The sequence below is a fragment of the Mobula birostris genome, chromosome 18 (assembly GCF_030028105.1).
Source record: "Mobula birostris isolate sMobBir1 chromosome 18, sMobBir1.hap1, whole genome shotgun sequence".
Classification (NCBI taxonomy): domain Eukaryota; kingdom Metazoa; phylum Chordata; class Chondrichthyes; order Myliobatiformes; family Myliobatidae; genus Mobula; species Mobula birostris.
Window position 1 is genome coordinate 16126840 of NC_092387.1, and position 26688 is coordinate 16153527.

The following is a 26688-nucleotide window of genomic DNA, read 5'->3' on the forward strand; positions in this document are numbered from 1 at the left end:
TGTTGGTACTTGTGAAGAAAGTATTGAAAGATTATTCTCCTTAATTTCCCACAGCTGAATATCATGCTCTTTGCCCTAGTGGACCTGGAATAACAAGCGATGGAAGAGGTAACAATGAAGTAATTCCTACTAAAGAAATCTTGTCTATATATAAAATACATCCTGATATTCTCTTGAATAATATATTTCTATAGTATGCTGTTCCCTGGAATGTGAGTTACAACAAAATTTTGTTGTGCTGTTGCCAATATTGTATGGGTTATATGTGTCTCAAAGTACTTTGTCGCTCAACTTGTGACACCAAGTAGTGATAAAAGTAAATAAAATAGAAAAATTATGTGACAATGTATTTACCTTCGATAAATACAGTACACAGAGTTACACTGGCTGAAGTTTGTTGTGACATACGAGGGGTGATTGATAAGTTCATGGCCTAAGGTAGAAGGAGTCAATTTTAGAAAACCTAGTGTAGCGATGTGCTACACACAGAGCTAGAAATAACGACGCGCAGTCTGTAAGTTGCACTGGAGACTAGTTTATTCAAACTTCGCGGCCTGGCTTTTACACAGTTCCGTTCCCACCCTCTCCAGGCGGAAATGACATCAGAGGTGCATTACAAAAGTCTCTTCCCACGCGCAGGCTTTCTCCCCTTGCTGGTGAAGAAGAAGGCCCAGCGCCATTTTGGGGCTGGCCTCTCTGCCAATGTACGCGCCATTTTGTGAGCCGGTTCGCCTGCACAGAAAGTGGGTCACCACACTAGCACATTTATTTTTCAACATAGTTCCCCTCCCCCCACCTACACGTACACACTTAGTCCAGTGGTCGTGGAGCATACAGATCCCTTCTTTGTAGAAGTGGTTCACAGCAGGGGTGATTGATAAGATCGTGGCCTAAGGTAGAAGGAGGTGAGTTATTAACTTCGAACTTTCTGCATTATCACTCAAAGAGTTGAACTGCACGTGCATGTAATGAGAGCGTCTTGGACCTCCAGGTGGTCCACAGCATGGGTGATTGATAAGTTTGTGGCCTAAGGTAGAAGGAGATGAGTTAAACAGCTCTTGTTACATGCACGTGCAGTTCAACTCTTTGAGTGAAAATGCAGAAAGTTTGAAGTTTCTCCTCATCTCCTTCTACTTTAGGCCACGAACTTATCAGTCAGCCCTGCTGTGGACCACTTCTGGAGGTCCAAGACACCGACCTTTACAAAGAAGGGATCCGTATGCTCCACGACCACTGCACTAAGTGTGTAAATGTAGGAAATTTCTGAAATTGACTTCTTCTACCTTAAGCCATGAACTTATCAATCACCCCTCGTACCACAACTAAAGATAATGTTAACTTTTACACTTGTCATGGTATGTTTTTAACTGTTACTTTTGCTGCATTGTTACATGTTCCATCCCATAACCTAGACATTAAAACAAATACAAATAAAAATTTGAAGTGTGTTCCACATTCACATCTAATAATTTAAATTTGAAAAACATCTTTGTTATTCGAAGTTAATTTTAATTGTGTTACACTTGAGTTCCTTGGTTACTTTTTTGTATGGAAGTAAATAAAGCTCTGTTTTGACAAGTGTTTTGATTTCACAGATATCAATGAGTGTGCATTGGATCCTGATATTTGTCAAAATGGAGTCTGTGAGAACACACGTGGCAGTTACCGATGTATTTGCAATTCCGGTTATGAAGTTGATATATCTGGCAAAAAATGTGTTGGTATGTATCTAAATTTCAGGCACAAGAAATTCTGTTAAAATTTTACAGTCAGTATATGTATACTGATTTTTAAAAATATATTCTTAGGGTAGTCTGAGCAAGGCAAGCCCCCAATGACTCCACTTAAAGCCATATCATGAAGTAATTGCCTTCAAATCTGGCTATTTGCCACAGTGAATCTAAGAATGGCATTGAACCTACATGCCTTTCTTTCTGGTGGCTGCAGAATTTGCCTCACCATGAGCAATGGCTGTGCTAGTCCAGATGTATTCCTAAGATCAGATTCAATATAATTAATGTAAAACATACCTAGAATGCTGCTTCAAGCTGGCTTTTCCATGTTATGCTCTAGAAATCCACTGGTTGGATTATGCTGAGGTCTGCTAGCTGGCTGCTGTGTACACATCAGCATGTTTTGGGCTTTCATGCTGCCATTCTGCATTGCAGAAGCATGAAATGCATGGGAGGTCAGAAGCTAGAACATTAGATCTTTTGTTCCACCTCAAACTCAATAGTGAGTAAGATACGTCATTATTGGCTCCTCAATTTAATGGCAGTGACAGCTGCTGCACTAGCATGACCTTAGTAATTTGAATAGTTTTGATTGACCATCTAAATATTTGTTTAATTGTATTAAACTATTTTTATTTCCCTTAATTTCATAATAATTTATGTCTTAATTAAATGACTGGCTTAATATATTTTGGAGTATTTTCTTGTAAATACTTGAATTACAATTTATTTTAAGCTGTCTTAACCAATTCTGATAATCACATATATCTAAAAACATAGAACATAGAATACTACAGCACAGTAAAGGCCCTTTGGCCCACAATATTGTGCCAACCTTTTAATCTACTCTAGGATCAATCTAATCCTTCCCTTCTACATAACCCTCCATATTTCTGTCATCCATGTGTCTATCTAAGAGTTTCTTAAAATCCCCTAATGTATCTGCCTCTACCATCATCCCTGGCAGGACATTCCACACGCTCACCAGTATCTGTGTAAAGAACCTACCTCTGATATCTTCCCCTGTACTTTCCTGCAGTTACCATAAAATCATGCACCTTGATATTAGCTATTTCCACTCTGGAAAAAATTCTCTGGCTGTCCACTCAACCTATGCGTCATCATCTAATACACCTCTATTAACTCACTTCTTATCCTCCTTCATTCCAAAGAGAAAAGTCCTAGCTCATTCAACCTGTCCTCATAAGGCATGCTTTCTAATCCAGGCAGCATCCTGGTAAATCTCCTCTACACCTAAAGCTTCCACATCCTTCCTGTAATGAGGTGATCAGAACTGAGCACAGTATTCCAACTGTGGTCTAACCAGGATTTTATAGGACTGCAACATTACCTTGCAGCTCCTCAACTCAGTCCCCTGACTAATAGAGGCAAGCACACCATACACCTTCTTAACCACCCTATCAACTTGCGTGGCAACTTTGCTGGACTTATGGACTTGAACACTAAAGTCTCTCTGTTCTTCCACGCTGCCAAGCACCATGCCATTAACCCTGTATCCCGCCCTCAATGTAACCTTCCAAAGTGACTTATTTCATATTTATCTGGGTTGAACTCCATCTGCAAGTTCTCAGCCCAGCTCTGCGTCCTATCAATATCCCATTATATCCTACAACAACTTCTACACTATCACAACTCCACCAACCTTCATGTCATAAAATTTAAGATAAACAGTGTAGAGATGTCTGGGATTGAACCTGGGGCCTCATACATGCAGGGTGTGCCTGCTTAGTTCTGTTTCCTGTACAGAAGGGCATTTTAAGAGTGCTCATGTATTTTGTTCAAACTTCTGCAGGCTTGTAGTAGACTCTGTGGAGGCTGACTGCTGTTCTAAGCCCTGCATCTATAGACCATAGAAACTTTGGATGATACCACTGCATCTGTACTGGTCCTACTGGTTATGGCATGAGCTAGAATTAAGGTGCTGCACAGACAAACTGTTGTAGTAAAATTTTCCAAGGGAAGCAAAATGGAAAGCTTCTGTCTAAAGATTAAATTTCTCAGAGTAAACTATGTTTTATGCTCTCAATCCCTCCAAGGAGCAGTGTCTTTGGAGGTTTTCTAAATTAGTCATGATACAGATAAGTTTGCCACAGCCATACACCTGTGTCTCAAAAGATTTATATTTGGAGCCAGGGGTCGCTGTCACTATTAATTTCTCACTCCCTCTTTAATTCTAGACAGAACTCAGTAATCTGTGCCATATTACACTTAAGTAAAGTTAAAGGAATTTCCATTATCTTCCTTTCACCGGTGAAAATGAGACTGAGAAGTCATACAGGCTTGCTAGCATCGCAGGCTTTGCCAGAATATTAACATGCTGTTCTAAATGCTTGCACTTGAGAACACAGAGTTTATAATGAATCATAAAGCTGCCACACTCTGAGTTTACAAATTGTGGTTGACCATGAGGGAAACAATTCTTATTACTCTTGCCAAGTATCCAGGAGCTTGCATGAATGACTCATGTAAGTTCCTGAATATTTTTACACAGTCACCTCTGTCTCTTACATTTTGGAGAAGGCACAGTCTGAGGGATCATAAGCCAAATCCTCGTTTTTTGGCTTTTGACTACTCCACATGCTCCTTCCTTTCCTTATAAGACAGTCACATCACCCATGTAATCAACAAGGGAAGTATATCTCTTCTGAAATAGGAAGACCAATATAGAACGTAATTTGCATTTGGTCCTACCATTGCCTTGTGCTGTTGTAGCAAAACTTTCCTTTTTGTACTCTATCCCCTTTTGCACTAAAGACCAATATTCTAGTTTCTTTCTGAATTACTTGTACCTGCATGTCTTCTCTCTGTCTAGCGCAAGCAGGAACATTCGGGTCCCACTGTGCAGCATTGTTCTGCAGTCCCACCACACTTAAAAAGTCTTTTTTTTTATTCTTCCTTCCAAAGTGTATAAACACACATTTCCCACATTATACTTCATCTTTCATATTTCTGTCTAACCATTTAATGCATCAGGAAGGCCTTAAAGCTCTCTACTTCATTCTAGACAACATACCTAAACAATTCTCCTCCACCACTGCCCTCCTCCATCTGATGGAACTGGTCCTCACGCTCAGCGATTTCTTTTTTGGCTCCTCCTATCCAAACTCTACACTGGGAGCACTCCCACATCATTATACGCTACATCAACAACTGCATTAGTGCTGCTTGCTGCACCCATGTGGACTTTGTCAATTTCATCAACTTTGTCACCAACTTCCACCCTGTCCTCAAATTTACTTGGTACATCTCAGACGCCTCGCTCCCATTTCTTGATTTCTCTGTCTCCATCTCTGGGTGCAGACTGTCCACTGATTATTTGATAAACCTATCGACTCTCACAGTTGTCTAGACTATATTTCTTCTCACCCTATCACTTGTAAAATTGCTATTCCTTTTTCTCATTTCCTCCATCACAGCTGCATCTGTTCTCAGGATGTGGCTTTACATTCATTCCAAAACCTCTGAGATGTCCTCCTCCTTCAAGAACGGTGTTTCCCTTCCTATACCATCAATGCTGCCCACAGCTGCATCGCTTCCATTTCCTGGATATCTGCCCTCACCCCATCTTTCTGCTGCCAAAATTAGGATAAAGAGAGAAAAGGTGAAATATGAAGATAATTAAAGAGTAAAAGAGATGCGAGAGTGTATATTGGACCACTGGAGAGGTTGTAAAGAGGGAACAAAGAAATGACGGATGAACTTAGTAAGTATTTTGCATCAGTCTTCATTATAGAAGACACTAGCAGTATAACCAAGAATTGGAGAGTGTCGGGGGCAGAAGTGAGTGTAGTTGCTATTACTAAAGAGAGGGTGCTTGGAATGCTAAAATGTCTGAAAATAATTAAGTCACTTGGACCAAATAAAATACACCCCAATATTCTGAAAGAGGTAGCTGAAGAAATTGTGGAGGCATTAGCAGTTATCTTTCAAGAATCACTAGATTCTGGAATGGTTTTGGAGGACAGAAAAATTGCAAATGTCACTCCACTCTTTAAGAAGGGAGGGTGGCAGAAGAGAAGAAATTATAGACCAGTTAGCCTGACTTCATTGAAGATATTGGAGTCCATTATTAAGGATGAGGTTTCAAGGTACTCAGGGGTGCATGATAAAGTAGGCTGATGTCAGCGTGGTTTCCTTAAAGGGAAATCTTACCTGACAAATCTTTTGGAATTCTTTGAGGAAATAACAAGCAGGATTGACAAAGGAAGGTTCGCTCCATCTACCACAAAGGGCATGTTTTCCCATTGGCAACTCATTTTAATTCTACATCCCATTGCCATTCTGACATGTCAGTCCATGGCCTTCCCTACTGCCACGATAAGGCCACTCTCAGGCTGGAGGAACACCTCATATTCCATCTGGATAGCCTCCAATCTGACGGCATGAAAACTGATTTCTCCAGCTCTGGAAGTTTCTCTCTCTTCTTCCTTCTCTCCTTTTGCCATTCCCCATTCTGTCTCACCTCATACTCCTTCTTCTTGCCTGTCCATTACCTTCCTCTGTGTCTCGCCTTCCCTCTCTCCCATGGTCCACTCTCCTTTGGTATTAGATTCTTTCTTCTTCAGACCTTTACCTCTTCCACCTATCACCACCCTGCTACTTAATTCATCCCCACTCCCACACCCACCACTTTCCACCACACTTGGCAATTGGTGGCATGTTGTCTTTCCCCTGATAGGAAGAGTACCTTCTTATTCTGGCTTATTCCCACTTCCTTTCCAGTCCCGATGAACTGGCCTGAGACATCAACTGTTTATTCCTCTCCATAGATGCTTCCTAACCTGCTGAGTTCTTCCATGTATTTTGTGTGTGTAGCTGTAGGTTTGCAGCATCTGCAAAATCTCTTGTGTTTTTGATTTAATCTATTTATTTATCTTTGCAGATTCTTTGTGTCATCCTCACAACTTCTTTTCCTACTTATTGAATTATCAGCAAGTCACATTACAATCTATTCTGTGTCTTTATCCAATATTCATTAATGTAGATTGAAAGAAATTAAGGACCTACAGTAAGTCTAATTACACTGGTAGAGTTTGCAAGCCTGAAGATTATCCATTTATCCTGAATGGTTGTTACCAGTTACACTGTCCTCAACATACTAATATACTACTCCCAGTGGCATGAATATTTTTTGATAATTATTCATTAGGTACTTCATCAAATGCCTTTTCAGTATTAAAATTCGTCTGCTCTCCCTGCTTCCCTTCTACTTGTGCTGCTCATTATAGACTCAAAGAACTCTAAAAATCTGTCAAGTATGATTTCTCTTTCATGAAGTCATGTTGAATCTGCTTATATTATAATTTTCTAAATGTCCTGCTATTACTGTCATAATACACTTTGAGCACCCCTTATCCAAGATACTTGGGCCGGAAGTCTTTCAAATTTCTGGGTTTTTTTGCACAGTTAATCAAAGTAGAATACAATGGAAACCAGAAGATAGCTTCGGACATGACATCTATCAGAAATCCACTCACACGGACTTATACCTCAACAAAACAGCCGCCATCACGCCTCCCAACATAGAGCAGTTCTTTCTATTTTTATTAACTGTGCAGAAACTATTTTGAACCCAGAGAGTCTCCACGAGGAAATAAGATGTACAGAGTGGTTACTGGGTGAAGGAAATCAATCGGGCCCTTAAAAGGGCCAACAGAAAAGCCAGGAAACCTAACAACAAGGAGGAACCTGTTGCTACCACCTGTCTTCCCTATATTTCCATGGTTTCTGGAATGATTGCCAGGATCCTGAATAAATACCAGATTAATACCATCTGCAATCCCATAAGGAAGCTGAAATCTCAGTTTATGCAGGTTAAAGATATCCTGGGACTCAGGACTGCTGACATTTACAGGATTCCCTGTGAATGAGGAGTAGTGTATTTCGGCCAGATGGGACGCATGGTGGAAACCCACATCAAGGAGCATAGGAGGTGTATCCATTTGGGTTACCTGGAGAAATTGGCAGTAGCACAGCACTGCATTCGCAATGGCCACAGGATTGACTTCAGTGGCACAAAACTACTGTGCTGCACCAATGTCTTTTGGGACCACATGGTGAAGGAAGCCATTGAAATAAAACTAGAGGAAAAGAATTTTAACAAAGACAAAGGTCTAACTCTTAAGTAAGAACTGGAATTCGATTGTAAACGAGGTGCGACATTGGAACCCTGAATGAATGAGGACTAACCAATTAACAGGGATGAATGAAGGGTATAAATACCACTGGACTAGATATGCCCAGCCATCATCCCTGATGAAGATGGCAGAGTGTGTCATTGAAATGTCAGTTAAAATTGATACCTGTACTCACTGGAAGCCCATGAAGTGTTTATCTGCAATTATAACCTATCTAAATCTCTGTCGGCACTTATCTAACTTCTTACATTCTAATCTTCTTTCCTTGTCTACTTCTGCCTTAGTATCTTTGTAATTGTCTTAATTATGATAGAAAATAGGAACAGAAGTCAGTCATTCAGTCCCTCAACCTGTTCACTGGCCAATACAATCAAGGCTGATCATCTACTTCATTGTCCTGTTCCCACTTTCCTGCCCTATCCCTTGATGCCTTATCCATTAAATGTTGGATCTGCTTCCTTCTTGATTATATTCATTGATGACCTCAACTACTTCTGCAATAGAAAATTTCACATCTTCATCATCCTTTGGATGAAAACATTTCTCCTAATCTTGGTCTACATGGCACACACTTATCTGGAGGCTACAACTCCTGGTTATGGATTCTCCAGCCATTGGGAACATCCTTCCTGTATGGTCTGAGAGATTTGCCCCCAATTATGTTCTCTAGTGAAGGTCAGTCACTTCTCAAATTACGAAAATCGATCCTGGGAAGTAGTACTTTGTTTTGTCACAACAGTTTTCTCTTGGACAGCAGTCAGCAGATTCCTGATGGGATATAAGAACATTAAGTAGGAGCCGGAATAGGCCTGTCTTGCCATTCAGTACAATAATCACTGATCTATCACAGGCTTCATTCCTTTACCAGTTTACCATAGCCCTCAATTCTCTGATCTTTCAAAGATCTTCCTACTTCCTTTTTTTAATATCACACAAACTTCACAAAACTCTGCCGGCATCTCCACAAAAGCAAAAATCTGTACCTTGAGCAACTGTTCAAAGTTCAAAGTAAAATTTATTGTCAGAGTATGTACATGTCACCACATACAACCCTAGATTCTCTTTCTACAGACATACTTAACAAATCTATAGAACAGTAGATGTAAACAGAATCTGTAAACTATAAACAAACTCTGCAAATGCAGATTACAGATAAATAGCAATAAATAACGAGTATAAAATAACAAGATAAAAGAGTCCTTAAATGAGTGCAGTTATACCCTTTTGTTCAAGAGCCTGATGGTTCAAGGGTAGTAACTGTTCTTGAACCTGGTGGTACAAGTCCTGAGGCACTTGTATCTTCTACCTGATGCCAGCAGCGAGAAAAGTGCATGGCCTGGGTGGTGAGGATCTTTGATGATGGATGTTACTTTTCTCTGGTAACATTTCATGTAAATGTGCTCAATAGTTAGGAGTGTTTTACCCGGATATACTGGGCCAAATCCACTATCTTTTGTAGGATTTTCTGCTCAAAGACATTGGTGTTCCAGTAACAGGTTGTAATGCAGCCAGTCAGCACACTTCCCACCTCACAAGTTTGTCAAGGTTTTTGGTGACATGCCAAGTATCCGCAGACCCCTGAGGAAGTGAGATGCTGTTGTGCTTCCTTTGCAATGATATTTATATGATGGGTCCAGGACAGGTCCTCTGAGATAGTGACACCCAGGAATTTAAAGTTACATCCTCTCCACCTCTGATCCTCCACTGATTTCTGGCTCTTGAACCTCTGGTTTCCCTCTCCTGAAGTCTACAATCAATTCTTTAGTCTTATTGACATTGAGTGAGAGGTTATTGTTATTACACCACGTCAAATTTTCAGTCTCTCTTCTGTATGCTGATTCATCACCATCTTTGATTCAGCTAACAATAGTGGTATCAAGAGCAAACTTGTTTATGGTGTTGGAGCTGTACTTAGCCACACAGTCATAGGTGTAAAGTGTGTAGAGCAGGGGGCTAAATATACATCCCTGCAGTGCTCCTGTGCTGATGGATGTTGTGGAGAAGATGTTTTTGTCATTTGAAAGTATTGCACCAACTGTATTAGAAGTACTCTCACTTCCTGACTAGACTCATTGTATTACCATGAACAATTATAGTTGAAGGTGAAGTCTTGCATGCCCCTTGCTTTTTTTGTCAAGCAAGCCACACAGTGCATTGAGATTAACTTAATACATCTTGCTTCCATATTTTCTTACCACTTTCCTCATTTATACTGCATGGGATAGTGCTGGAAAGCTAGCGGTATAGCTTTTCTCCACCTCTGAGCTGACTATATTTCTCTCTGAATGTTAAACATGACCCTCCAATCTATTCTGCATCCACATTGTCAGTACTTGAGATGATACTGAGCAGTGTCAGGTACAATTCTAAAGAGTCTTTTTCCTCCTTAAGATCACCATCCTTTTCCGTCTCCTCTGTTGTTGGACAGATTGGTGTGTGATTTGCATGCCTCTGTGTCTATATAAATTAAGGCATAACATGGGCATTCTGAATTCCTGTACTTGGTTATGTAAGTAGCAGGTATAGTAAATGTATATATGTGTAGATGGAACAGTCATTTCAAAGGAGAAGGAAGGGATAGCTGTGTAGCCCCCTGGCAAGCATCAGGGTCGCTCAGCTTGCTGTCGTCTAGGGAAGCAGCCCTCGGACCCGCCAAACTGAGTAATTAAGTTTGTTTGGATGCTGTGTGATTTACCCCACCCCGCCAAATAACAGACAATACACCATATTCAATTAAATGAAATACAATTTATAGATATTACTGGAACTATATAATTCATAGAGATAAAATATGAAAGGAAAATAAAAGGTGCCACACTCATCAAAGTTCAACCTCTTTGTGCACAAACAATTGAAGCTCTAGTAACGATCCTGTCTTCACCATTCGATCCCCTCTGACCACCTTGACCTGCCGCCTGGGACCAACCACGGTGGTCGACCAGACGCTCCACACAAGTCTGTCTCCATCTCCTCTCCTCACTGAAAACCCTGGACCTCGGACTCTTGCTCGGGGTCCAACCCCGTTAGCCGGCTCATAGCACCTTGTGCATTCTCTCTCTCTTGTGCCTTCTCCCCAAAAACCCCCGCATCACAATAACTTGCAGACACACTAGGAAGAATAACTCTATCCCAGTTGGTTTGTTCACTCTGTTATCAATAATATAACCCAAACAAGTTGCTAGCATCTCAGCATTTAACATAACGAAGAAGCCATTTCAATTATAACATAACAAGCCATTTTAATTAGCCTACGCAGTAACATAAAAGCAGAAACCCCTTACACCTGTATACCAGGTTTCAAAAAATTCAGGGCTTCTTTGGTTGTGCCTGCTACATAGGGCTGCGATATCCCAGTGTCTCTCAGGAGAACTTTTCCTCCAACATAGTTAGGCTCTGAGCCCAGAAGAGTTCTCTTGTGTGCAGGACCGGGTATTGGATGCCTGCAGTATTAGCCAAGATGACAAAGTGTAAGTATTGAATGTCTTACAATGACATAAATCCCTTGCTTGATTTCTCTGTGGCTGGCTGCTAGTATTAGTATATATGAGTGTATGGGAAATCACTGTTTCATCTGAAGGTAGTAGTCCGTCTTAATGTGTCAGAATTCTCAAACTGAAATATGTTGCAAGGAATGGAATTTTTGCAGAATTCCACCACATTGCATGTATGTCTCATTATATACTGAAAGTTCTGAGACTATTACCAGGCATTTTCTCCTGCCTGTTGCCTTGGAATGTCTCCAACTCGAACCTAACATAGAGTATCTCAATTCTGTGTCTCATCCATAAGGATTTGAAGGTCAGGATAAAACAAAACAGGTGATTACATCCTCTTTCTGTCTCTTGCTTCTGTCATTATTGTCAGAACAATTTTAATATAGAAGGGTGTCATTTTAAGTCATTGAGAAATAATATATATTGCTTTGTAAGATTCAATAATTATTTCTAATGATCCACGATGAATCTTTATGTAGAAGCGCAATCCTGTTGCACTGCCATGTCCTGGGTGAACTACACAGCAATGCATTAAAAAAAACCACTAGCATATCATCTTTTGTCATATTTTCAGTAATAAAATAAAAATGGAGTTTTTCTTTGGATACATATTTAAAAATCTCTCTTTTTTTGCAGATATTGATGAGTGTTTTGTGAACAGATTACTATGTGACAATGGTCTCTGTAGAAACACACCTGGGAGTTATACCTGTTCCTGTCCAAAAGGATATGTTTTTAAACCTGAATCTGAAACATGTGAAGGTAAGGTGCTTTAATCTTACCAAGTGTCCCTACAATGCTTCCTATCTTAATTTTCAGAGATCAGTACTCAGAAGGTTTGCTTTATTGTCAAAACCATGGTATAGAAATAAACCTAAAATTTGAAGCTAAAATTTCTACGTCTCCAAAGTAACACATTTTAATTAGGGTAAAGGATGTATCATAATACCATAAGAGAGAGGAACAAGATTATGCATTTGACCTTTCTAACTTGCAATGCCATCAAATAAAATCATGGTTGATGAAATCTACTTTCCTATCCTCTGCCCAGAATGCTTGATTCTCATACTGATTAAAAATCTATATCAGCTCTAAATATATTCAATTATTCAGGTTCCACAGCTTTCTATAAAAAAAAGAATTCCAAAAAATACAATTCATCTTTCTCATTTAAGTCTTATATGGCAGCCCTTTATACTGAGGCCAATACCCTCTGGTCTTAGACACTTTGATAAGAAGAAACATTCTTCAAACATGTACTCTGTCAACTACATATACGTTTGTATTTGTATCATCTTTCTTTCTTCTAAGTTTCAGAGTACCAAAGTATCCTGTTCCATCTATCCTTATAAGACATTGCCTCCAAACCTGGGATCATCCTAGCAATCTTCTCTTAAATGATATATTTTTCATTAAATCAGGGAACTAAAACTATGTATAGAACTCTCAACTTCCTTTTGAAATAATTAACTAAACCACTTAGTTGTATCAAAATACATATTGTCTTCACCCTCATGTTCCTATCATCAAAAAATGTCCTCAGCCAATTAAGTTAACTCAATATGAAATAAAATGGTTGAACACTAGAAACAGGAAATGGCACTGTAACCATCTCGGATGTAGAACCGAATTCATTCCCTAGCACTAACTATACCTTTAGCTAAGACATTCCAGCATAATTACAATACTAACATCAACCTAACAATATGGGACATACGTGCCCACAAAAAAAGACAAATTCAATCTTCAAAGAGCTGTAGAATTACACAGCACTGAAGCAGTCTTTGACTCAGCTCATCCATGCCAATCAGGATGTTGATCCAAGCTAATCCCATTTTCCTTTTGGCCGAATTACTTCTACTCCTCTTCCACCTGTAAAAATTATTTTTAGATGCTGATTATACACACCTCTGCCACTTCCTCTGACAATTCGTTCCACATACCTATCACCCTTTGTATGAGAAACTTATGCCCTCCTAGTTTTAGACCCTCATATTCTTGCATTCTAAAGGGAGGCAATCATGGCTGACAAAGGAAGTCAAAGACAGCCCAAAAGAGAGGACATACAAATAGCAGGAATTACTGGGAAGCTGGCAGATTAGGAAGCTTTTATAAACTAGCAGAATGCAACTAAAAGAACAATAAGGAGAGAAAAGATGGAATATGAAGTAAGCTAACTAATAATATGAAATAAGTGACCAAATGTTTTTCAGATATATAAAGAGTAGATATCAGACCATTGATCATGATTGATCCATTTTCGTCTCAACCCTATCCTCCTGCCTTCTCCCCATAACCCTTCACGCCCTGACTTAGCAAGAATCTATCAACCTTAGACTTAAAGCCACCCAATGACCTAGCCTCCACAGTCATCTCTGGCAATGAATTCCACAGACTCACCACCCTCCTGCTAAAGAAATGCCTCCTAATCTCCGTTCTAGGTGGATGTCCCTCTATTCTGAGCTTGTGTCCTCTGGCCTATACCACCACCCCAACTATAGGAAACATTCTCTCCACATCCACTCTATCAAGACCTTTCAACGTACAAAAGGTTTCATTGAGATTCCACCTCCCCCCCACAATTCATTTCAATTCCAGCAAGTATATGCCCAGAGCCATCTAATACTCCTTATATGATAAGCCTTTCATTCCTGGAATCATTTTTATAAACCTCCTTTGAACCCTGTCAATATCAGTACATCCTTTCTTAGGTAAGAAGCCCAAAACTACTCAGAATACTCTTAAGTGAGGCCTTACCAGTGCCTTATAAAACCTTAATATTACATCCTTGCTTTTATATTCTAGTCCTCTTGAAATGAATGCTAACATTTCGTCACCACCAGCTCAACCTGCAAGTTTACCTTTAGGGAATCCTGCTCAAGGACTCCCAAGTCCCTTTGATTTTTGAATTTTCTCCCCGTTAGAAAATAGTCTATGCTTTTACTCCTTCTGCCTAAGTGCATGACCATACACTTCCAGATACTGTATTCTATCTGCCACTTCTTGCCCATTCTTCTAATCTGTCTTAAGTCCTCTGCAGCCTCCAGCTTCCTCAACACTACCTGCCCCTCCACCTATCTTTGTATCTCCTGCAAACTTGGTCTCAAAGCTATTCATTCCATCATCCAAATCATTGGTTTTAACATAAAATGAAGTGGTCCCAAAACTGGCCGCTACAGAACACTACTGGTCGCCAGCAATCAATCAGAGACCTTTTATTCCCACTGATTACCTCATGCCAATCAGCCAATGCTCTATCCATGCTAGTATCTTCCCTGTAATACCATAAGCTCTTATTTTGCCCAGCAGCCTCGTATAGCACCTTGTCAAAGGCCTTCTGAAAATCCAGAGTAGAAAGATGTCTCTTTAGAACAGAGATGAGGAGAAATTTCTTCAACCAGAATGTGGTGAATCTGTGGAATTCAGTGCCACAGATGGGTGTGGAGACCAAGTCATTGGATAGGTTTAAAGTGGAGGTTGATAGACTCTTGATTAGTAAGGGGCATCAAAGGTATAGGGAGAAAGCAGGAGAATGGTGTTGAGAGGGATAATAAGTTAGTGATGATTGAATGGTGGAGCAGACTCGGATGGGTAAATGGCCTACTTACTATGTCTTATGGCCTTATGGTCAATCACAATGTTTAAGTGACATTTGAACAGATATATGAGAAGGAATTGTTTAAAGGAATATGAACCAAACACTGCCAAATGGAACTAGCTCAAATGTAACTGAAGGCATGGACAAACTGGACTAAAAGGCCTATTCCCGTGTTTTAAGAATCAAGGAGCCCTGGTAAATTGGAAGTCTAAACAAAAAACATTAAGTGCTAGAAATACTCAGCAATCAAGCCACAGCTGTGGGAATACAAACAGGTTCAATATCATTCATGTTCTGGAAGGGTCTGTGACCTGAAATATTGATTCTGTGGTGCAGACCGCTGAATATTTCCAGCATTTTTGTTTTGTTGTAGCCTTTAATGCTCAATCCATATGAACATTCAAATGCATTCCTTTACTTATTCATACCTCCTAGTCTGTCATCAGTAGGAGAGTATTTCAGTTTTTCATTTTCAAATTCAAAATGAATTTCTTCATAATTCTTAAGTTCTAGTTATGCTTGCCAGGTCAGTTTATTCCAATTTGTAACTTTTTAATCCCATCCACAAAACATATTAACAGTCAAGAACTTGAATAAACATTCCTATTGCTTGAAGTCCACCAATACTTTCACTTTTTTTAAACTCTTGCTACTTTGAACAGTGAGTAATCTATTTGATATATTTTCATTTTTGGCAATATGATGTGGAATTTGTTGAAATATCTTCTGTTAGTCCGTAGAGATCAAACACTCTGCAATCCACAATTTATCTCCCTCAAAAGGTAATTACTTGTATTCAGTAATAAAACCTTAAAAATAATTTTAAACAGATCCGTGAATATCTTAATGTAGGTTAAACATCACACAAATACAGATGGAAGTTCTAAAGTACTTAAAAGAATGCTGGAATTTTGGCTTTTTAAAAGTCAAAAATTGAGTTGTTATTGTTAAAAGAGAATGATTTAATTATTTTATTTTAAAATTGAAATAAACACTTTGTGCATGTTTCCCCATGATGAATAATGAAAGTCTATGGTTCTAAGTGTCTTGCTATCCTGGATGATCTTTCGGATTTAAACACATTAAGGTGATGAAATTATATTGCGATATTAGAATGTAAACATTTTAACATAATTAATTCATTTGAATTCCGCAGATTAAACCCATTGTTAATATAACATTTGAAAGCATGATTTACATTAACATAGAATATTTTAAAGAAGTTTTGTACTGATTGTGATTTACCGTACAATAACTTGAATTTTTCTTCCCTCATCAGATATTAATGAATGTGAGACCAATCCCTGCATCAATGGAGATTGTAAGAATGTGCCTGGCAGTTATTCATGCCAGTGTTTCCAAGGAAGTACTCTTGATGCGTCTAAAACTCGGTGTATTGGTATGTCCGTGTATATTTTTACTTTCTTAGAAAATATATGATCTCTTTTTAACATGTTACTTGGGTATCCTAAATACCTTGGTCATAGTACCACCTTAACCATTTTTGTTTTATAAAATCAATGTAGAATGATCTTTAGAAATTAAAATTAATCTGTATGATCATGACTTAATTTCAGCTGCTGATTTATGGCCATTGGGGGAGGGTAGCTATCAGCTGCTATATCAGTGAACTTATACTACAAGTAGTAAAGCTTCACATATAATTTTCTAAAATGAAAGTAAATATAACTGACAAGTAAACATCTTGTCACAACCTGAAATTTCATTTTGCCACTGCATTAATGAGTATGTTGTTGATAATTCCTTATCAACCTACTTGTAGCAAATATATCTGTATTATTACCACTGATAGTCCTTATGGAACCAAAGTTCTTCACATTTAGAAGATTTTAATTTGAGTTATAGATTCAGAACAGGTGCATATGTGGCACTCAAGTGTTCTATTCAAGCAGCAGCAATCCTAATGCATCTGTAACCACACTTTTCAACATATCCCCCTACCATTATCATTAAACCAGGAAATCAGACCTTTTGCAGAAATAAATGTTCAAGAAATATCCAAACATTGCTGAAACAAATAGAACTAGGTGCCAAAGCACCACACACAAAATATTGGAGGAACTCAGCAGGCCAGGCAGTGCCTATGGGAATGAGTAAGTAGTCAGTATTTCGGGCCGAGACCCTTCATCAGGACTGTAAAGGAAGGGGAGTAGTCAGATAAGAAGGTAGTGGGAGGGGAGGAAGAAGCATAAGTGGCAGGTGATAGGTGAAACTGGGGGAGGGGAGTGAAGTAAAAAGCTGGGAAATTGGTGAAAGAAATAAAGGGCTGGAGGAAGGGGAATCTGATAGGAGAAGACAGAAGACCATCGAAGAAAGGAAGGGTGGGGGAGTACCAGAGAGGGGTGATGGGCAGGTAAGGAAATAAGCTGAGAGAGATAAACGGGAATGGTGAAGGCAGGGTAATTACTGGAAGTTCAAGAAATCAATTTTCATGTCATCAGGTTGAAGCGCACCTAGGGAATATAAGATGTTGCTCGCCAACATGAGTGTGGCCTTATCATGTGTCGGAATGGGAAGTGGAATTGAATTGGGTGGTTACAGGGAGATCCTTTTTTCTGGTGGTTGGAACATTGGTGCTCAGCGAAGCAACCTCCCAATATACAGGGTCTCACCAATATATAGGAGGCCACACTGGGAGCAAGAGTACAGTAGATGACCCCAACAGACTCACAGGTGAAGTGTCGCCTCACCTGAAAGGACTTGTTTGGGGCCCTGAATAGTAGTTGGGGAGAAGGTGATGGGGCAGGTGTGGCACTTGTTCCATTAGCAAGGATAAGTACCAGTAGGGAGATCAGTGGAGAGGGATACTGTAAGTTGCCAAGGGAGTCGCGTAGTGAGTGATCCCTGTGGAAAGTGGGGGAGGAGGGAAAGATGTGCTTGGTGGTGGGATCCCATCAGAGATGTCATAGGTTATGGTGAATTATGTGCTGTACACGGAGGCTAGTGGGGTGGTAGGCAAGGACAAGAGTAATCCTATCTCCTCAAGCTCCACCACTCCAGGGAAAACAAACTTTGGAAAATCTTCACATATCAGTGGTTTTATTTCATTTATCAAAAATAATTATTCTAATCCATAATTTTCATGTAGAAATATGCTTTTCCTGCAGAGACGGTTAAAGGGACTTGTTGGTTGCAACACATTGGAGGAAAGTGTGAAATAAATATTAATGGTGCCACACTAAAGTCACAGTGCTGCGCAACATTGGGTGCTGCTTGGGGAAGTCCTTGTGAACCTTGCAAAATAGGTAATCATGTTTCTGTAATTCTATTAATATAGTTTCCACTGTATTGAAATTGCTCATTTATAATTCACTGTGGTGTTAATATGGTTACAGGATTCATGAGGTTTTTGGGAGTACGTACTTCAGTGTAATGCCACATACATTACCTGACACTCTCATAATTCTAACAAGTATGGAATGGCTTCTGAACAATTACATCACCCAAATGCTAGAAAAAAAGATAAGGTCACCAGAGTACAATAGAAAACCAATTGGTCAAATGCATATAATTTAATAAAACCTTAATAAATGTCCAAAAGAATGGAGAGAGCCAAAGTAGGTTATTGAAATAGTTATGCTTTCAAGATCCTTTTTTCATATTATGTTTTTGGCTGTTCACATTTGTTTCACAAAGTTTTGTAAATTTTGATTTTTAAGATTTCCAGAGGTATATGTGTATCGTTAACATTTCTTGGCACTGCATTAAGCCTTTGGTTAGAATCTTACCAGTTTACAGGTTAAACTTCAGAGAGCTGTCAATCCACCTTCAAGTTTGATTTCATCATCATTTCTATTTAAATTACCTGTTTTTTCCCTCTTATGGATCTGCATCATACTCCCTAAAGCTACTTTTGAATAAACTTTAGCAAGTGAGCACATTTTTTGTTTAATGCAAATACAGCTTTATTAATTGGACAATGAATTTAGTTTTGTGATTTTAAGCAAGCTAGAGTATTTTCGGGGACTGTCATGCAGTTCATTGAAACGTAACATTTTAATTTTGATTTAAGTAAGTAGTGTTTGTGAAGAGGTTGTACTATTGGCAGATATTTAGTCATAAGGTTCAGTAATTGTGAAGCATTATGACTGTTAGTTATGTTACCAGCATCAGCTTCTCCATGAGTGGCTGTTGATCATGACTTGTATTTACTACAGGCAAAAATAGAAGGGAGTTGAAACAAAATCAATCCACTAACTTCCTGGTAAATATAAAACAATTAAATGTTTTCAAGGTAATGCCATTTAAAACAGGTAATGTTAGGAACCATTTGAGTTGCCTATAAATATTTAATAGTATTGCTCTTTAGTTATGACAACATAACTGTCAAAAAGTAATGTTTACTTTGTATTTTCCCTTAATATAAAATATTTTTTAAATCTATAATTGAAATATTAAATTGAAATATATATTTCATCAAATATAAGCAATAAATCTGAAAGTAATATGATATCTAGATATACACCAAGAATTTGTCATTATTCAACAAAGCACAATCTTTATCAAAATAAAGATTTGATTTTTGCAAATCTTTATTTGACAAGATTTTTTTTCCTTAAAAATTAAGCAACAATCACATTAATATTATACTATAAAGTAAAGCTGAGAGAGATTTACCTTCTCCATAGTTTTTCCCATGAATTTTCTGGTGAACCTGTATTTAAGCAGAATTCGTTTAAAACTTAAGGTTTTCATTCAGTGACAACTTAAGGAGTAGAGATTGAATAATGCAAAAAGTAAGCAAATACAACTAAATTGAAATATTACAAACATACATAATTTCATCAAGAATAAAGCATCCAAAAGGTTCTATTTAACTTCATCAGTCCACAGGACTTGTTTCCAAAATGCATCAGGCTTGTTTAGACGTTCCTTTGAACCTTTTGAATAGAACTTTTTGGCCGCAATGAGCAAAGGTATGTTTGGAGAAAAAAGGGTGCAGAATTTCATGAAAAGAACCCCTCTCCAACTGTTAAGCACGGGGGTGGGTCAATCATGCTTTGGGCTTGTGTTGCAGCCAGTGGCATGGGGAACATTTACTGGTAGTGGGAAGAATGAATTCAATTAAATACCAGCAAATTCTGGAAGCAAACATCACACAGTCTGTAAAAAAAAGCCGAAGATGAAAAGAGGATGGTTTCTACAACAGGATAATGATCCTAAACACACCTCAAAATTCACAATGGATTACTTCAAGAGGCGCAAGCTGAAGGTTTTGCCATGGCCCTCACAGTCCCCTGACCTAAACATCATCGAGAATCTGTAGATAGACCTCAAAAGAGCAGTGCATGTAAGATGGCTCAAGAATCTCACAGAAGTAGAAGCCTTTTGCAAGGAAGAATGGGTGAAAATCCCCCAAACAAGAATTGAAAGACTCTGAGCTGGCTACAGAAAGCGTTTACAAGCTGTGATACTTGCCAAAGGGGGTGTTACTAAGTACTGCCATGCAGAGTGCCCAAACTTTTGCTTCGGGCCCTTTTCCTTTTTTTATTATTTTGAAACTGTAAAAGATGAAAATAAAAAGAGTTTTCTTGCATAAAATATTAAAGAAATGTGTCACCTTTAACTTTATGCCTTTTGGAAATCAGTTCATCTTTCACTCGCTTAGCTATTCACAGTAACAGAAGTTTTGACCGGGGTGCCCAAACATTTGCATGCCACTGTAATTGTGTTCAGTGTTCATGGCTGAATGCTATAATGATTTGTGAGATATTAACTGCTGAATCAATGTACTTGTTTGTGAGAAGGGTTATTACTATTAAAGAGGTTATTACTATTTAAAATATGAAAGTGCATATGCAAAAAAGTTTATCAAGATCCTTTAAGGCACTCATACACCTCTTTCTGCCAAAGCTCTATATGGCAGTTGAGGATCAATAGTCACCTCACAATAAAATAATTAATGCACAAACATCTTCCACCCTTCAAAGCTGGAGTGGACTGAAGAAATGCTTGAGAAGTAAATAGAGTGTAACACAGAATATAAACTGCATGTTATAAAAACCAGTTCAACATTCAAGATTTGAGATTCAAGATTGTTTAGTGTTATTTCCAGTACACAAGTGTAAAGAAGAACAAAATAATTGTTAGTCCAGATCTGATGCAGTATATAAAATCAAACTAAGATAAAGAACACAATACAGGTTGAGCACCCCTTATCTGAACTGCTTGGGGCTGGAAGTGTTTTGGATTTCCAATTTTTTTGTATGTTGGAATATTTGTATCTACGTATATAATGTGATAGCTTGGGAATGGGACCCAGGTCTAAACACGAAATCCATTTTCATTACATATACAGCTTATGCGTATACCCTGATGGTAGTTTTATATGATGTTTTTAATAATTTTGTGCATGAAACAATAATGTGTACATTGAACCATCACAAAGGTAAGCTATCACTACCTCGGCCGCCCAGGTGGACAGTCAGTGGCTGTTTAGCATCACCATCATTCCTGACTCTAAATTTACATGCACTGGTAAGCAATCCTTGTCTTACACTTCCTCACCCATATGTACTGATGCAGCCATTCAGCATGTTAGATTTTCATCAGCGATGCTCTTGGCAAACACATCAATGAATTTCTTCATGGTTAGCAGATGCTTTATTACCGCAAATCTTTAAAATTATAATGTGTTTTTTCTTAAATTTCTGCAACCAGGCTGCTGAATATTCACAATTACCTTCAATCTTCAGTTTGTCATGGTAGATCTTTGCTTATTTTATGATCAGCATACCATTAAGCAATATATGTTTACGCCACGCAGATGTATCCACTTTTTCAATATATGATTCAGCTCCTCATTTTGCACTCTATGGCATGTTTTTCTATTTTTCATTAACTTCTATTCATTACATATGTGAGGTCACTTTTCAGAATAGTCTGTGGTACACAGAGACCAGTGCATCGCCTGGGAACCTACCTACCCATCACCTTGTAGAATTTTCTATTTGTGACATCATGTCAGTGCTCAAATAAATTTCAGGTTTTGGTGGTTTTTAGATTTTGGGATTTTGGATAAGGGGTGCTCAACCTTTAATGTAAAAAATGATAAATATAAATACATTACATAATATATGGGTGATTCTTCAATTAGGGGCACTTCGACTATTTGACATTCTAAAAAATAAATTTTTTTGAGCTCTGTTGTTTATGTTATAACCCTTATTTTAGTCTCTGGAATGAAGACCAGATCTTGGCATTGATCAACCATTAAGAGAATTTTTATATTTTAAGGTGCTTCTACAAAGTTTTCATGGATGAGTGTCATTACCATCACACCATCAAAATACTGAATTTAATTTAAAACTAATTTCAAAGTTAATTCTGAAAATAAAAACTATGCCCTTTAATAAATTTGTTTTAACCCAATTTAAGTACATTCAGCATATATTTTTTAAGCTGTCAATATTTTCCTTAGCTAAACCATGAAACATTTATTTACTGATTAGACTTTTGGAATTTTAACCTCTTTTAACAGAATGCTGATTTTGGCAACAAAGCACTTGACTCCAGCAAGTGAGTTCAGATCAATATTACTAAACAAAACTTGAATTCCGATCAAAATGCGCACTGTGATGGTAATGGCAACATACTTTTGACATTGACAAACAATGGTTTTAGTTTAACATTAACTCTGACAAAACATCTGTTCAACTAGAAGAATCAACAGTTACAATTAAAAACACATCCTAACGGTCTGCACTATTTCTCAAAATTCTGTAAGAGATCACAGATTTTAAGGCAGGCGTTGTGAAGAAATATCCATGTGAAACGTGAGCATAGGCAGCCCAGCTAAACTAGGCATTGTCTAGTCTTGTTAAAAAAAACAGTAATGCTTACAAAACGTCTGCCTAACCCTTCCCAACTCCAGAACAAGCAGCAATTCAAATTTAAAATGGATTATAGAGATCATTATTTTTCAACTGTCCATAAGAGAAACATCTTTTTAACACTGACAAAACATTTGCTTTACCCACTACACCCTTTTTATTTATCAATAAGACTTATGAATCATTTACAGAAATCTCAACAACTCTGAAAAAAACAACATTTGAAACTTAAAAGTACCTTCTTATTGTCTCCATTAGTGCATAGGTGAAGCCTCAGGAAGATGGAGGTCATTCTGTTCTTGTTGCCGGCCTGATGGAGATTCTGGCAGGGTATTCTCTGCTCTAAAACATTGTACTGCCTGTCTTTTCTTATCAGCAGCCCATTTGATTAACTCTCTACTGTCAACTCTTCATTCTCTGTTTGTGCTTTGGTAATTTTGAGGTGATCTTAAGTTTTCCTGTCTCCTTTTTTTTGTATCTCTTTCTCTTTCAAGGTACTGCTGATATTTCATAGGGTCTTCTTTAATCGTGTGTCTCTATTTTTTTTGATCAGTCTGCTGATGATTTTGGGACCATCTTGACAGTTTCACAGCCAGTTGTGTGATGGTAATGGCATTTCTCACTTTTTAAAGAAAAAATTGGAGACTTCCTGCTGGTAGTGGATGGAATACCAGCATTTTATTGCCACTCCTAGTTTACTTTTCTTACTTTCCAACCTGATTTGACACTATGACTACAAGATTTGCTAAAGGTGAAAAAGAAGAAGATTCTTCTACATCTTTAGATTCTATTATTGAATTGATACAAAAGCACAGAAAGGAAGCATCTGAGGAATTTCAGCAATTCAGAAAGGAATCCTCCGAAGAGTTTCAACAACTTGGCTCTGAAATTAAACAATTAAGTACAAAGCTGGATTCTATTTAAGAGACCTTAACTGAGCACGATAAACGAATAAAAGAGAATGAAGAAATCTTGTTGATTCTGGATGAAAAAATGGACGACCTGCAAAAGCGTTATGAAAAACAATCCAAGGTTAACGACGAACTAAGACTGAAGATTACTGATTTAGAAAATAGAAGTAGAAGGAATAACGTATGAATTCTTGGTCTTGAAGAGTTAACTGAAGGTGATGGTCCTACGAAATTTTTTGCAAACTTTCTGGTTCAGTTATTTCCTGATATTTTAAAATTGACACCAATGACTGACTGAGTGCACAGCGTATCTGGGAATGGAATGTTTGCAAGCAAACCTCGTTCAGTGGTATTCGCTTTTCGTGAGTTTCAAACAAGGGACCATATAATTTGTGACTCTCATCGGAAAGGTATGATTGATTTTAATGGACATAAGATTAGAATCGTTGAAGATTTCTCAGCAGAGATTATGGGGAAACGTACTAAGTTAAAAAGCGTCATGTCAAAGTTCTACAACAAGGATTTTAAACCTTCTTTACGGTATCCGGCGAAGCTCAGAATTACACTGCAGGATGGATCGCAAAAATGGTTCTGTTCAAGTCTCCAGGCTCAGGAATATTTAGAGTCAGTAAAGTGATTGCTTATTATTTGTTACATGAATAACTGTTTATTCTACTTTTGCTAAACTTTATACTTAACTCTTTCTTTTTAAACTTTTTAAGGATTTATTTTAAGAACAAGACTTTAATGTGCTATTACTTTGTCTGCTAAGTTTTAAAGTGTCATGTTAGAGCTGTTTAACAAAAACTTACATGAATAATTGTGTATTTTGCCTCTGGTGAATCTTGTAGTCAATTTTCTTTTAGAACCTCTTGAGGTTTTACTTTGAGAATAAGGTTTTAATGAGCCAATATTCTATGTGTCCATATTATTTTATATCATACTTACTTTTCTAGAGTTTTTGATATCAGAATTATCTGTCTCTTTATTATCTGTTGTTTTGACTAGGCTGGAATATTCTAACCTTGTAATTTATTTGGAGCTAGGCCAGCAGGATTTTTGGGGGGGATGTCATTACTAGTTGTAGGCTTCGACTTTCTTTGGTCGACCTTCTCTCTTTGGGAGGGGGGAGGGTGTTCGGATTTTTTTTCTTGGAAGCTGTTTGGGAATTTTAGTCAAACCTGTTGTTTGGTTTCCTGATCTCATAGGTCATTGTTTAGTTTTTTTAACCCTCTTAAGGATTACCCTTTTAATTTTTCTTTTAAATAATAATAAAATGGATTATAATATTAAGTTACTTAGTCTTAATGTGAAAGGATTAAATCATCCTATGAAATGAAATAAGATTTTTGCCTATATTAAAAAAATTAAGGTCCCAATTATTTTTTACAAGAAACCCATGCACGCAATTCTGATAACTCATGACTTTTTAGCCGATGGAGAGATGACGCTTTCATTCAAGTTTTCAGGCCAAAGCTAGAGGAGTTTCAATTTTTATAGAAAATACAACTCCCTTTGTTCAACACAAGGTTGCTTCTGATACTAATGGATGATTTGTTATAGTATCAGGGAAATTAGAGGATAAATTGTTGGTATTTGCTAATGTTTATGCCTCAAATATAGATGATCCAGGATTCTTTGAGCGTTTTTTTTCCATTTTTGCCTGATCTGAGTTTGTATTCATTGGTGATGGCAGGAGACTGTAATTGCTGGTTAGATCCAGATCTAGGTCGGTCCTCTTCTAAACCAGCGACGCTTAATAAATCAGCTTTGTTTATCCATTCATTTCTAACAAAATGTGGTATTGTTGATATATGGCATTTCTTACATCCAGCAGAAAGAGAATACTCATTTTTCTCTCATGTTCATCATATGTATTCCAGAATTGACTTTTTTTATTGATAACCAAATGATTCCATTAGTTCGATCCTGTGAATATAAAGAGATTGCTATCTCTGACCATGCTCCTGTGTTTTTATCCATAAATCTTCCTGGTTTTCCTCAGACAAACAGATTCTGGTGGTTTAATTTAACTTTGTTATCTGACAAGGATTTCTTAAAGTTCTTGGAGAGGCAAATCACTTTTTTTTGAAGAGAATACGTTGGAGAGGACTTCTAGTCTTGTCATATGGGATGCCTTTAAAGCATATATTAGAGGACAAATCATTTCTTATACTGCAAGTTTTAAGAAAAAACCTAATAAAGAGAGAATTAATTTAGCCAATCAGCTGAAACAATTAGATGAAGAATATGCTTTGACTTCAGATCCTGTTTTATATAAAAGACAGGTTGAAATTAAAACTAAATATGATTTTTATTAACATACCCTATTGAAACTTAACTCCTAAAGGAGAAAAGTTAATTTTATATTCATTGAGATAAAACAGGTAAATTATTGGCTAACCAAATTGAAACTTCTAGTGCTAAACAACAGATTAAAGACATTTATAAAGCTAACAGTATTGGGACAACTGATCACTTAGAAATAAATGATACTTTTAGAGAACTTTATTCTAAACTTTATAGTTCTGATCTTCTTGAAGATAATACTGTAGTGGATAATTTTTTAGACCAAATAAATATCCCTACTCGTTCTGTTGATAACCTAAAACAGTTGGATCAATGTATTTCTCACGAAGAAATAGCCGAGGCTGTATGTTCACTGCATTCATGGAAAGCTCCAGGTCCTGATGGATTTTCTGGAGAATTCTAAAAGGCTTTCTCTTCTTTTCTTATACCTCACTTATGTTCAGTTTTTTCAGATTATTTTAAGTCAGATAGGTTGCCGCAATCTTTTTACAAAGCTTCTATTTCGCTTATGCTTAAAAAAAATAAGAACCCAACTGAATGTTCTTCATATAGACCAATTTCCTTACTTAATGTTGATGGTAAAATTCTATCTAAAGTTCTGGCCTGTAGGATGGAAAATATCTATCATTTC

The 26688-nt window shown here is 37.6% G+C and overlaps 1 protein-coding gene and 1 long non-coding RNA gene across 2 annotated transcripts in view; one reads left to right on the forward strand and one right to left on the reverse strand.

Annotated features, from left to right (window-relative positions):
* The window catches only part of LOC140211971 (fibrillin-1-like), a 460859-nt gene that overhangs the window by 252968 nt on the left and 181203 nt on the right, over positions 1 to 26688 (forward strand). The window contains exons 17-21 of the mRNA XM_072282261.1: positions 55 to 108; positions 1596 to 1721; positions 12022 to 12147; positions 16263 to 16382; positions 18112 to 18249. Of these exons, the coding sequence (XP_072138362.1) occupies positions 55 to 108; positions 1596 to 1721; positions 12022 to 12147; positions 16263 to 16382; positions 18112 to 18249 (564 nt within the window). The remainder of the gene's footprint in view (positions 1 to 54; positions 109 to 1595; positions 1722 to 12021; positions 12148 to 16262; positions 16383 to 18111; positions 18250 to 26688) is intronic.
* Positions 695 to 23172, reverse strand: LOC140211972 (uncharacterized). Its single transcript, XR_011889615.1, has 3 exons — positions 23075 to 23172; positions 19622 to 19658; positions 695 to 732 (listed from the first exon to the last, which is right to left on the reverse strand). It is a non-coding gene; the product is annotated as an uncharacterized lncRNA (long non-coding RNA).